General features: G+C 42.1%; 2 protein-coding genes across 3 annotated transcripts in view; both read left to right on the forward strand.

The window, feature by feature from the left end:
• The first annotated feature begins 672 nt into the window (after positions 1-672).
• On the forward strand, positions 673-10,004 carry sall3b (spalt-like transcription factor 3b). The gene is made up of 4 exons (XM_071895014.2): positions 673-754; positions 5,282-8,272; positions 8,494-8,840; positions 9,612-10,004. The coding sequence occupies exons 1-4, from the start codon at positions 673-675 to the stop codon at positions 10,002-10,004; spliced, it is 3,813 nt and encodes a 1,270-aa protein (XP_071751115.2).
• A 2,194-nt stretch (positions 10,005-12,198) lies between these two features.
• atp9b (ATPase phospholipid transporting 9B) overlaps positions 12,199-13,240 on the forward strand; it is a 46,914-nt gene continuing 45,872 nt past the window's right edge. For both annotated transcript variants that reach the window (XM_071894926.2, XM_071894927.2), the window contains exon 1: positions 12,199-12,278. In XM_071894926.2, coding sequence (XP_071751027.1) covers positions 12,199-12,278 — 80 coding nt within the window. The remainder of the gene's footprint in view (positions 12,279-13,240) is intronic.

A 13,240-nucleotide genomic window follows, 5' to 3' on the forward strand; every position in this document is an offset into this window, starting at 1 on the left:
ACCCACCGCGTCGCCTATGGACCTTAATTTACGCACTTTAGAAGACGCACCCTATATCCCTCTGTGGAAGGATAACTGTACAGTAAAGCCCGCTATCTCAGTGTTTGTGAGGCAAGAGATTCAACCGGGACGTCCATCCACAGCCAGAGAAGTCAACTCAACCCGGAGCGTCTCTCTTCACATAAACTCGTCGAGAGAAAGAGCTCAGGTGCAGTAAAAGGAAAACAAGTCAGTGTGAAGCCTACGGACTGCAGCCGACAGCCTCCTCCGCTCCCGAGCCGCACTGTTTGGCCACAGACACAAAGTCAAGCCGAGGACTGTCCCGAAACGCATGTGAAACTCACAGGAGTGCGGTCGGGCTGGTTGGAGTTGCGCGTTAAAGCAGCCGCACACCGGACAGGAAGTGAACTAATTATTATTAAACCCCATCCCTCATTTCCATATCTAGTGTGAGTCGGCTGGACCGCAGCCAATCACCCACCGAAGGGCAGCAAGAGTCGTAAAAGCATTATCCTTCCTCCATCATAATTACACTGACATGCGCAATCTGCACACAGGCAACACCAGCCGCTATTCCCTTATTTCACCGACCCCGCTCGCGCTGAAGGGTCCCATTTGTTGGTTGTAGATGAATCGGCAAAAGGCAGGAGCAACTCGTAGAGAAATATCAACATGTCCCGCCGCAAGCAAGCCAAGCCACAGCACCTGAAGTCAGATGAAGAAGCACCGCAAACTGGCCTCCGCTCAACAAATGGTATGTGACCGGGGATCTACTGACTTTTACTGTATTTACTAAAGATGCTGTTAGAGGCTGTCGATCATCAGGAGACAACAGACCTCCGATATAAACAAAAAACAACTATAATTTTCAGAAAAGCTTTAGCTAAGGCGTTTTAATCAAAAGAAGCAGCCATCATATAACTTACATTAGACTGATACTGTACTCTGATGGGCCTGCTGTGGATTTATGTCCGAATAAAAAGGTGGATAAACTCTATTAAATAAAAAGGAGGGTCAATTGGCTCCTGGCCCAAACATTTTATTTTACATTGCAGGTTAACGTTCTTCATTTAATTGTTAATGACCTGTTTCATTAAGCTCTGAATTATGCCAAATGAAATGTTGTTAGTTTTAAAAAGTTTAGGATTAGGCCGAGAAAAGGGGATTTATTGATACATGTTTTGAATTTATTTTTGATTTATTTACAAATTTAAAACAATTCAAATCCATTTTGTTTTTGTTTTGGTTTATGGACTAAAAAGAGTAAACCTCGTGCGCGGTGTTTGAAAAGAGGGCCTGCCTGTACCGGCAAAAACACCGAAATACAGAATAAACTCACGCCACACTTTTCCGCATGGAAATAGCCATTAGTAATACATTTTATTTCAAAGTGTTGTCTTGACAGATTATGTTGGAAGTCCCTGTGTTTTCGCTCAAGGCCTTCCTGTCAAAAAAATTTTAACATTTACAACTTAATGGGAGACACTAAAGATTTATATTATACTATGAATACACCCAGGAGAAAAGAATCAGATATGGAAATGACTTGTTTTAACGAAAGTAGCCCTCTGTTTATTTGACATGTTTTGGTTCATAATACTGTATCCAGCTTGCAGGGGATCTCCTTTATTTTAATTCAAGCTTATATTGATATGTGACCTATGAATTAATTTCATAAATATGAAAATCCAAGATACTGGATTGGAGATTTAATGGCTCCCAGCATTCAGTATTTCTTAATCTTAGTGTTTTACCAGGAGTGTATGAAATAATCATTAATAATTATCAATCAATTAATTGTTTTCCATGGTAAATATATTTGTAGGCTGATCTCCATTCTTGAATCATATTGATAGGCTATATGATAGACCTAATGGGTTAGATCATTTCTAATATTTTAATATTTCAATTAATTAATTGTATTATCTCTTCCTGCACCAGTCAATCTATAGGTGTTATTTTGAATCTTTCATTCAGCACTAGCAGTTGAGAATAACCTGATCAGCAGCAAGATTTTAACCGTAAATTAACCTGTAAGACAGATTTTGCATCAGATTTAAGTGTTTGATGACTTTATCCAAATTTGTCTGACTCCTAATTGAATTCGGCCTTCCCCCTCTAAATTTGGTGCAGAACGCCTGAGCAAGTTGTATAATAGCCTGCTAGGTTCTCACTGACTGTCTGTTCATCTAAATTAATCTAAACTAGTCTAATCTAATTTATTATGATGCATTTCACATTTCTGTGTAAAAGTACATTATAGTAGCCTTTGTTAATCTTTTACGGCATCATCGTCCGTGTTTCCTACAAGGCAAAAGGCCTGTAAAACATTGTTTAATGCATTAATTCAACATTTCATCATCATGGTTCTTGCCATGTTTTTCTACACAATGTTATGTCACTTCAGTGTTATTTGTGGCTGTGAAGAGGTGTTGAGTGTGGAAGAGGCCCTTCCCAGGCCTCCCACAGCCTTCAGTCAGCCTGAGATGGCCTTTGATTGAGCCTGCTGACTTAACCTTTGTCCGCCTCACCCTGCTAGGGGCAAGTGCTCCGTGTCTGGATCATAATACAATTAGTACATCTGAACCGCTGACCTCTGAAGCCTACAGGTCACACAAAGAGGCGAAGAGGCTTTAACTCTGTGCTCAGTGTCTGTTTGGCTTTTCAGCTGCGTTGATGATGTTTTCTTTAATCGCCATAAAGCCACACAACAAGAAATAGGTATAAATCAGTTTTGTGTTCCTAAGCGTATGGATAGAGTGAGTTCTGAGGTTTGAATCAATTTCCATCAGTGTTGTGATATTTGAAAATATAGTTATAGTTTCAGATACAAACTCTTTTCTGTTCTCTCTGGGTTTTGTGGAAGTAAATCTTACACACCAGACAAAACCCTGAGCTAAAACTGAGAAAGCGTTTGCACTCCTTGTGTTTGCTGAATCGCCTTGGTGATCTTGAGACCACCCACTTGGTGAGGCAGCGACTCTGATTATTTACTTTTGACTCGGTCTACGTTTCAATAGATTTTACTCAGTCAACTCTCTTTCCCCTCTTCTTCTCTGAGCAGAAAAACAGTAAAGATCAGTTAGTAGAAGTATAGATGTTAAGATGTTTGGAGGCTTCAGCCCTTTATAGTATTAACTGACCTGCTTGTCCTCTCTGTGGAGGAATGCAGAAACTGTACTGTATGTTTGCAGTGGGAATGTGTGTGAGTGTATTGGTGTATTTATAAATGTACCTGATGTCTTCTTCTGTGTTTACCTTGAACACACTGAGACTGATTCCCAGCAACTTTGGTTCATGTGGCAAAAAAGTGGTGAAACCCGGAGATTATTGGAGTGTATTGACCACCACTCAAAACACAAACACACACGTAGACATACACACTCACACGCGCGCGCACACGCATGTGCACACACACGTACACATGTGTATTCCTGCACAAACACACACATTTGAATTGCTTTAAATCTGCACAAATTTATGTAACACAAGAACATAAAAAGGAAGATGCAGATACAGTATGTTCAGTAGGACTTGACAGTTTAATATGTCAGACACACACACACACACACACACACACACACACACTTCAACAACATAACTTCCTTCGTGATTTAAGATCATGTGATATTAAGAATTATTGTAGTAAATTATTTTATTTAAAAAAAAATGTATAGTAAATTATTTATCGTGACCAAAAATGGCCCTCAATATTTAACGAAAAAGGTTTGAATTAATCTGATGTCATATTTACACCTGCCTCACCTCACCCACCTCTCTCGCTTCCCTCCTTTTTAAAAAGTTAAGTAAAACAGAAAGAGGGAAGCCTGAGTGTATGTAACCATAATTTACTATTAATTTCCCAGAATCTCTCCATCTGGTATTGCTGTCTGTTTCCTAATGGGGCAAAGCCTGAACAGATGCAGCAGTGATTCTCAATCTAAAATCTTTTCAGGAGGGACATTACATATCAGCTCTACTGAAGTAGGACAAAAAGGAAAATATGATGTCAAAAGATCATCATCAAAACTGAAAGAAATTTTTTTTATGCACATTCGTGTTTCTGAAAATGTGTGTTTGAATGTAGCAAATTGTACAGATCTAACCAAATTTGGTCAAAAAGTAACAATGGATTGAGATGACGAATTACAACTCTCAATGTTAATGATGAGAACTGAAAATCTGTCGTATCTCATAATGTTACTCATATAAGGATCTTAGGGGCTATTTATTGGTTTCTTTCTCTTTTCTTTCTTTATTCCACTTTCCTCTAAATTTGGAACATGTTTATTAAATTATCTTACATGCCATTTAGATATTCTGCGGTAGTTTATAATAGAAATAACATCATGCTGCCTTTTGAAGATTTCAGCTTCTAAATTGAAGTCTACTATTAAGAATATTATATAAGTGATTGCCTGCTGTTGTTTGTCATACTGCTGTTTGATGCAGAATCACAATTTTGTTCTTCTGGAAATTCGAAAAATTGATTAATTCTGTCTGGGCCAGAGCTCGGTCAAATCGCATAGTAATTATAATAATTAATAATTTGGAACATTTGTTTCAACCTGTTTGGAGTATCAAATAGCTGGAGTTTGCCATATAGAACAAAACAATTATTGTCAGAAATTTACACCAATCACAGGAAAGTCAATTTAGTGTACGTTTCTGTGATTGTCAACATACCTCACACTATCTGAATTGCCCTGATGCATTAAACTCCACCCATTTGGTACTCTTAGGAGGGTAAAACAAACACAAAGAATTATGTGCAGATACTATTTGACCAACATGTGGTAAGGACTCAATTTGTGGCCGCAGATGTGACACTATACTGAATTATACAAAAGCACTGGAAATCAATATACTCTATGGAATTTCATTAGCTGTCTGGATACACAATGAGACGTCAGATAACTTTATTGAATTTTATTGATTTTTTTAAAGAATATTAACATCTGAAAACAAGGAGAGTGAATAGCGCTCAACTTCAATGAGTTAAATCATGGGGCCTGTTGCGTTTTTCATTTTTCAGGTTCTGAAGTTGTATTACATATTAAATATAACTAACTCTTAACTGCTGTGCTAGCACTGTATACAACTATGAACAATTAAAAAGTTGGGGAACTTTATCTTCTCTTTAACTAATTTGCATATATGATTTCAAGAAAATATAGTAGCCACTATTAGCAATTAATTACATAGTGATAAAAGGACTGTTTGTCCTTTTGGTAAAGTATCACTATAATAAATTCTTTATCTTGTTTTTCTCCGTTTTCAGGCATCTTGGAAGGCATGGAGAGAGAGGAGATGAATGCAGGTGAAAGCCGCCATGGCAGCGAGGAAACACACATCTGTGAGAAGTGCTGCGCTGAGTTCTTCACTTGGACCGAACTGAGCGAGCATCAGACGGTCTGCACTGAGGACCCGCTGGTGCTGATAGTGAAGGACGACGAGGGGATGCCTGTTCCCGAGGAGTCTCCTATCGGACCCTCCCCGGTTCCCAGCATGGCACCCAGCGACTCAACCGCAGCAGAATCCACAGACGGGGGCTTTGAGCTGGGAGAGACGCTGTTGAATGACAACGACAGCCTGGACAATCTAGAGGAAGGGAGGGAGCGGGATGAAGCCATGGAGCTCGAGCATCGTCCACAGGACAAATACACAGCGACCTCCAGCCCCCAGCCTCCAGATTCTGCTGAGTCCGCCTCCCCTCAGATGTCGGCTGCTGCCAGCTACAGCATGCCGAGTACAAATGTGACGCTGGAGATCCTTCACAGCACAAGGGTGGCTGTCGCTCAGTTCTCCCAGGGAATAAGCAGCAGTGGCACTGGAGGGAAGGCAGCTTCGGCAGCCATCCCAGTCATCCTGGAGCACCTGCTGGCTCTGCAGCAACAACAGGTCCACCAGCTGCAGCTTATTGAGCAGATCTGCAGCCAGGTAGCCGTCATGAACAGACAACCCACACAAGCAGCGTTGAACCCAGTCTCTAGAGCGCTGTCTCTGGCACCTAACCCTTTCCCATCTCAAGGCATCATCCCTCCACCCATCCTCCCACTATCAGGAACAATGCCCTCAGCCATCAACGGACAGGCCTCTGTTTCTTTGTCATCTGTGCTTGAAAAGTCACAAAGTCTCTCCTCACAAACTGTATGTGGCCAGTCCACCTTTAGAGATGTTGCGTGTACCTCGGCCTCCTCAGAAAACTCGCCCCCGCCCCCCTCCAGTTGTAGCAGCAGCATTTCCGCATTACTGCCTCCTTATACCGGCTCACACACAAGCAGCATTAGCTGTACTCAGACACTGAGCTCCTCCAGCCCGCTGTCCCTGGGGCAGAGTAGTCTCCTCAGCTCATCCTCCAGCCTGCCATTTCTACCTCAGAGCCCCCCCAGCAGCGTTATATTCCCCAACCCCTTGGCTAGCATTGCTGCCACAGCTAATGCACTTGACCCTCTTGCAGCCCTGATGAAGCACAGGAAAGGAAAACTGCCCAACGTATCCTTGTTCGAAACCAAGCCCAGCCCGGAGGAGCCCTTCTTCAAGCATAAATGCAGGTTCTGTGCCAAAGTGTTTGGCAGCGATAGCGCTCTGCAGATCCACCTGCGCTCCCATACAGGGGAGCGGCCCTTCAAATGCAACATCTGTGGCAATCGCTTTTCCACGAAAGGGAATTTAAAGGTCCACTTCCAGAGGCATAAAGAAAAGTATCCTCATGTTCAGATGAACCCCTATCCTGTGCCAGAGTATCTAGACAATGTGCCAACAAGTTCAGGTATTCCCTATGGAATGACATTCCCCCCAGAAAAACCAGGTTCCTCATGGCTGGATAGCAAACCTGTTGTAGCAACTCTGCCCACCCCTATGGGTCTTCCGCTTTCCTCCACTCTTACCAGTATAGGAAGCTCAAATGACCCTGTAAGTGTAACACCATCCGTTAAATCTCCCTACCGGCCAGCCTCAGGTGAATGTGCGTCTTTGTCACCTAATCGTATAGGCAGCGAGCCTCATTTCCCTCCTGTTTCAGAGTCTCCACAGTGTAACCGCGAGACAGAAGCCTCCAATATACTGAAAACAGAGGGGGTACACCTGCCCCAAAACTGCACCCTGAGACTGAGGGCCAACCCAGTTACTGTGGCAACAAGCACCACAACCCCAACTGTAGCCACCACGCCCGAACCCACCACCCCAGCATCCCCCGTCTCCAACTCTTCACCCCTCTCGCTCAACTCGGAGGAGATGAAGTTCTCATCCGGCGGCTTCCTGGACTCTATGCAAACATCTGAGACCTCAAAGCTTCAGCAGCTGGTGGAGAACATTGACAAAAAGATCATAGACCCCAACCAGTGTGTCCTCTGTCACCGTGTCCTCAGCTGCCAGAGTGCGCTGAAGATGCACTACCGCATCCACACTGGGGAGAAGCCCTTTAAATGCAAGGTATGCGGCAGGGCTTTCACCACCAAAGGCAACCTGAAGACTCACATTGGTGTTCACAGAGAAAACCCTCCAGTTCGGATACAACACTCGTGTCCCATCTGCCAGAAGAAGTTCACCAACGCTGTTGTTCTCCAGCAGCACATCCGTATGCACATGGGTGGGCAGATCCCAGACTCCTCCCTCATGGAGGGGCTGCAGGAGATGGACGGCGACATCTCCTTCAATGAGAAGAACTTTGACAGTCTCAGCAGCAATGACAATGACCTCATCGATGACATTTCAATGGAGGATGATAATGAGGAAGAGGAAGAGGAGATAGAAAATATGGAAGAAGGTGTAAGTCCGAAGCCCTTGAGCTCTGTCTGTAATTCCCCTCCCAAGTCCTCGGCCATAGTTTCAAGTATAGCAGCGCTGGAGAACCAAATGAGGATGATTGACTCCACAGTAAGCCTAAACCACTCCTTCGGCATAAAGTCACTGACTAATGGTTTTATGGACAGTGGCCAACTCGCTATCAACTTCTCTTTGACGGAGAAAAAGGTGGAGAATTGTAATGCAGTCAGCCCAAATGTGTCTGAATCCTCCAGGTCACCTCGTGTATCAGCATCTCCTGTACAAAGCAAATCTGAAGGCATGATGATTAAATCTCCGGCCGTGAACAACAGGACAGAGTCTCAAGAACTTTTGGCAGCCTCGGTGAAGAGAGAGCAATCTGACTCTCCTACCTCTGCAGCAGCTGTTGCGGCGGCCCAGGAGCTGAGGGGGATGCAGCCCAGCAAACTGTGTGTGAAGGAGGAGAGTCCTTACAGTATGCCATTCCAGCTGAGCAGAGAGCGAGGTAAAGTTACAAAGTCATATATCCATGCAATGATAGAAATGACAATGTATGGCGTCGTTGTGGCCTACAAAACGTGTTGTACAGGGTTTTTTTCTCTTCAGGATATCTCACTAATCTGTTCAAAGTGTGCAGAATGTTGGCTTTACTCTGTATAAATCATAATATGTTTCAAAAAACAACTGAGGGTGAAAAAAACCTTCACTCCTATTCATTCATTTCAGCTGCCGGTCAAAGCATTCCAGGCCTGGTTACCAGCACTTCATCGGGCATGATAAAAACCGAGATGAATGGGCACAGTCAACCAAGCAACCCAAATGAGGGGCAGCAGCACCCGTCGTTCAGCCTCCACATCCCTCCGGCTTATCCGTCTGTCGGCAGTCCCGGGATGACCTCGCTGCTCGGCCCCGCTCCTCCTCGCCGGACGCCGAAGCAGCACAACTGCAACGTTTGTGGGAAGAACTTCTCGTCGGCCAGCGCCCTGCAGATCCACGAGCGCACACACACCGGGGAGAAACCCTTCGTCTGCTCCATCTGCGGCAGAGCTTTCACCACGAAAGGCAATCTGAAGGTAGAGAAGGGATATTTTTCTGTCGTATTGTTTAGGGTTCGACTGATATATCGGTTTGTTGAGATATTGGGCAGATATTGGCCTTTTATTAAATATCGGATACTTGCCCACTGCCAATATGAGGGAGATTCCTTCCTAACCACAGCTACAAAAAACAGTCTAAACCCTGCAATAAAATTTTATTTTCTTTGCACATTCTATTTCTACATTTAATTGTTCAATTATGTTTTTTTTTTTTGTAAATTAATTCTTCATTTAAAGGCCTAGTTGTGTGGGAGAGTTTAAGTGTCCCATGATGGTCTAAATGCTGTTTCAGCCAAGAATAAAATTCTGAGGGAAACACTGAATATGTCATTTTTTGGCATGAAGAAGGTCAAATTTAAAGATACTGAATATCGGTAAAACATCATCTATCAGTGACTTGAGTCTAAAAAAACGGTGTCGGTATTGGCCTTCAAAAACCTATATCGGTCGAACCCCAGTATTGTCAGGTCCTGCAATCTCTTCTAAACAAAGTTTAAACTGCAAAAGTTGTCCATGAAATGCTTTTTTGAGTCAGAAATATATTTTACTGTTTAGTTTCATATTGAGTGTGTTTGGTAAAATTTTACATTTCTCAATACCTAAAACACTGTTAGTTTTAGGGGTTTGATACACATTGAGACCACCCATGCTAGAAATGTATGCACTCATGACAACGTGAGGCACTTGGAATAAAAGCATCCACCAAATGCCATAATGTTATTCCTCTCCTGCTTCCCTCATTTCCAGGTTCATATGGGCACTCACATGTGGAACAACGCCCCGGCCAGGAGAGGCCGGCGGCTGTCGGTGGAGAACCCCATGGCCCTGCTGGGTGGAGAAGCCATGAAGTTCGGAGAGATGTTTCAGAAGGACCTGGCGGCTCGAGCCATGAATGTAGACCCTGGATTTTGGAACCGCTATGCGGCAGCTATCACCAACGGCCTGGCCATGAAGAACAACGAGATCTCAGTGATTCAGAATAGAGGCATCCCTCAGCTTCACCCTATGACTGCAGGCATGGACAGAGTGAGCGCCGGAGGAAGCCCCATAACCAGTCTAGGGAAGACGGGCATGGACCTGGGAACTAATAGACATTTTTCTATGTTGATTGATGACAGTAAAGAAATTGGGATCAATTGAATAAAGGTGAATGCTGAAGAAATACATTATGCAAACTATTATGGAAGTTGAAATATTTGTAAAACACCTTGTTGTTCTTATATGTATTGTATTATATATAGACTTAAAAAAAGAACTTTTTATCAATTGACAGAGCATAGTAGGCTATTCACATTTTGTTATTTTATTTTGCAGTCATTTGTGAAAGTTGTTTTTTTTCTATACAGTACATAAATTGTTTCATTTGTATCTGAGAATTCCTTGGTGCTGACCTGGGAGACGTGGTGTTACTCTAAAGGGGGGAACTGATGAAATCAATGATGCAAAGAATCTGCTCTCTCCTCTTGACAGCTGCCCAATGCTGCTAGCTGGTGCAAAGCACAAAATATTCTTAGAAATACCCATAATTCTAAGTTGCAATGATCTATCCTCAACATTATGATGAACAAGTCTCATTCTTACACAACTGTTGGTCAGAATAAAAACTAGAACAAACAACAGTCTGTTCAATTCACTACCTCACCCTGTTTTACAGTCTGTAGGATTAAGATGACATGAAATGTCCTCGTGTTTAAACACTGAATAGAGTTTACTTATAATGATGTCATTTAACAAATTACGTAATAGAATTTACAGCTGAGTAAAATGTTTTGGATTGAGGTCTTTTATTTCATTAAGATTGAGATGCATGTCACCAGGAACTGCTTCTGCTAGATTTACTTCTCTTTGACCTTATGCATTGTGTCAGCAAGGATTTTTGCCACCCCTTATAAATTATTTTGTCTGCAAACAAACCATTCATGTATGATGTAAAATAGGAGAGGATCAAGTACTGTAGTGTACAGATGCACACTCATAAACAGAATGTATTTGTTAACACCTTGTTTCTGTATTTTGTTTTTATTTTTCTGCTCGTTGTAGGTCTGCAGTAAGTCAATTCACATTATTCTGCTCCCTTCTCAATAGCTATATTCCACAACACTGTATTTTGGAAAAATAATTCACTAAATTAATTTTATTTTAATCTGGTGCAGCCAATCATTTTCAGAGTAGGTATTACTTTTTTTTTCAAATGGTGGACGAAACTCTATTTGATGTAAATAAGAGGCATCAACTTGCTAGTACAGGTGGGCTACATCTCCACTGTGAGAGGATACAGACTATTTTTCTAGAGCGCGTCCTCTCAAAGCAATGGAAGTTTCTCACAGGAGGTAAATGGTAATTTCAAATTCTGTGTGGCCGACACATACCGAATAAAAATACTTTACTTGTCTTGTTCACAATATCGTATCGAGTTAAATAAAAAGATAAAGTGGTCAGCTTTTTTCCCCAAATAGGAACTTAAGAAATATGGAATGGGGAGGATAGAGGGATGAAGAAGGGACTGAAGTATGAGTTAAGTATTTTAGTCTTGAGTTTGTTTTTAAATTGAGTTGAATATAGGCTTGAAAATATTGGCCCACTCTCGCCTTCCTCCCTTCTCCTGTTTACATTCTAAAACAGTAGTAGATATTTTAGTCACATCGACACACCATATGTTTCGTTTCGCAGTCTAATTTGATCAGAAACTAAGTTTTATTTGACACAATTGACCATAATGAGGCTCGGCAACAGACGTTTGATATGCTGCCTTCAAGTGCCCCTCCCCCTGCGCCTTCAGTGTGGAAATCGTAAATAGGACTTGTGGCACACTCAAGTGTGTTTGGCTCAGAAATAATAACGAAACATAATAAAAGGTAATAACAAAATATAACAAAAATATACATGCGTGGTTTATGTTTTATTTTAGAAATCAAGTGGCAAATAGCTACTTTCTGCTACTAAAAGAAAATGCACATCAGGCGTGTAATTTATGCTTAAAGAAATGTATTAAAAACAAAAATGCGTGACAACTGAAAGTCAAATAGTGAAAATAGAAATATACAATATTTTTTTTACGTATACCAAATGATAACATATAAAGATAAAATACATCATGTTTACCATCAGTTGTTGACAAGGCCATGCTCTCTGCCCCTGTCACATCACGGCAACTCAGGTTGCCAATTCCCACTTTCCCCAGACCTATTTGTCACTTTGTTTGGTCGTTCGTGTGCGCTAACTGCGTAATTACGGTATTTCTGCACAGCACTTGAAGGCGGCACACAGCCCGGACGTTTTTTTTCTTCTTCTCCTTTTTTGAGTGTGACGTCATGATGTGTACTGCCCAGCCAAGATGGCTGACAGCATCCCGTTAAACCCGGTGCGGCAGAACTCGAAAAAAATCCCGTATTATAACTCAGCGAGACTTTCAAGGTATGGAGGAGCTAGACTGTTTCTTCGGTCGCGAACTGAAGAAGCGGTTATTTGTCAGATATTTTCATTTTGCTGGCTCGGTGACATTTGCTCGCTGGGTCTTGTTGGGTCGTGGCTGTTGGCGTTAGCTTGTGCTAGCTTTGCTGTTGTCAACGACACTGACAGGTCCCTACTGCCTCGTCTCGTTTGACAGTTGGTCTGTTTTGCTCTCTCCGTTATCGATAAAGCTAACAACGAAACTAACGTCACATCTACCACTGAATACTTGTACAATATAACACATATTGTGACTAGTTTGTGAGCTAAATTAGTTAGCATACGTTAGTGAGAAAGATTCTGCTGAGCACTGCACTGCTCAGTCCCCGCTGCCTTTTAAAGTCACATGACCGCTTCTGTTTTCTTTTCAAGATTTCAACAAAGTTATTCACCCTTCGTTAAAGTTTCGTTACATATAGTCACCATCCACCAGCTTATTGTACATGTTTCTGATTGGACCGTAGGACTGGACGAAGATGAGCTTGTAAAGCCCTAAAGGAATGGACAGGAAGTGAACTAGGCGCATGACCAGGTACTTACAGGCCAAGGAGTAGCTCACAAAAATATGGTTAAGATAGGATGTTGTAACAGTCAGTGTTACTGCGCAGTTTCCCTAGTATAAATAGATATATTTGTGGTAACTCACCACAAATGTATCTCCCGAACTGACATTGCATTTTAACAACTGTTTTTGTGTTGTGAAGATGTTTATCTTCACACCACACCTGTTATCTGTCCTAGCACAATGTGTGGAAATATGTACTGTGAAACACTCTAGGTTGTCTGATGATGGCTTATTGCTGAAACGCGTCCGTCATTTGTGCTCTATAGCTGCCCATTTAATTAAAAGACAAAAGGACTTTATGAGTGCTGGCTTTTCTTTCTTCATATATTAAGATGTTTATCTATCCCAGCACTCTCTGACA

This window comes from Centroberyx gerrardi, chromosome 19, assembly GCF_048128805.1.
Source record: "Centroberyx gerrardi isolate f3 chromosome 19, fCenGer3.hap1.cur.20231027, whole genome shotgun sequence".
In the NCBI taxonomy this organism is placed as follows: Eukaryota; Metazoa; Chordata; class Actinopteri; order Beryciformes; family Berycidae; genus Centroberyx; species Centroberyx gerrardi.

What these genes read in the sequence shown, in the direction of transcription:
- sall3b (XM_071895014.2), top strand. Translation starts at nt 673, where the DNA reads ATGTCCCGCCGCAAGCAAGCCAAGCCACAGCACCTGAAGTCAGATGAA. An exon ending in TGGCCTCCGCTCAACAAATG is followed by an intron (nt 755 to 5,281) that starts GTATGTGACCGG and finishes CTCCGTTTTCAG; the next exon opens with GCATCTTGGAAGGCATGGAG. An exon ending in CCACGAAAGGCAATCTGAAG is followed by an intron (nt 8,841 to 9,611) that starts GTAGAGAAGGGA and finishes CCTCATTTCCAG; the next exon opens with GTTCATATGGGCACTCACAT.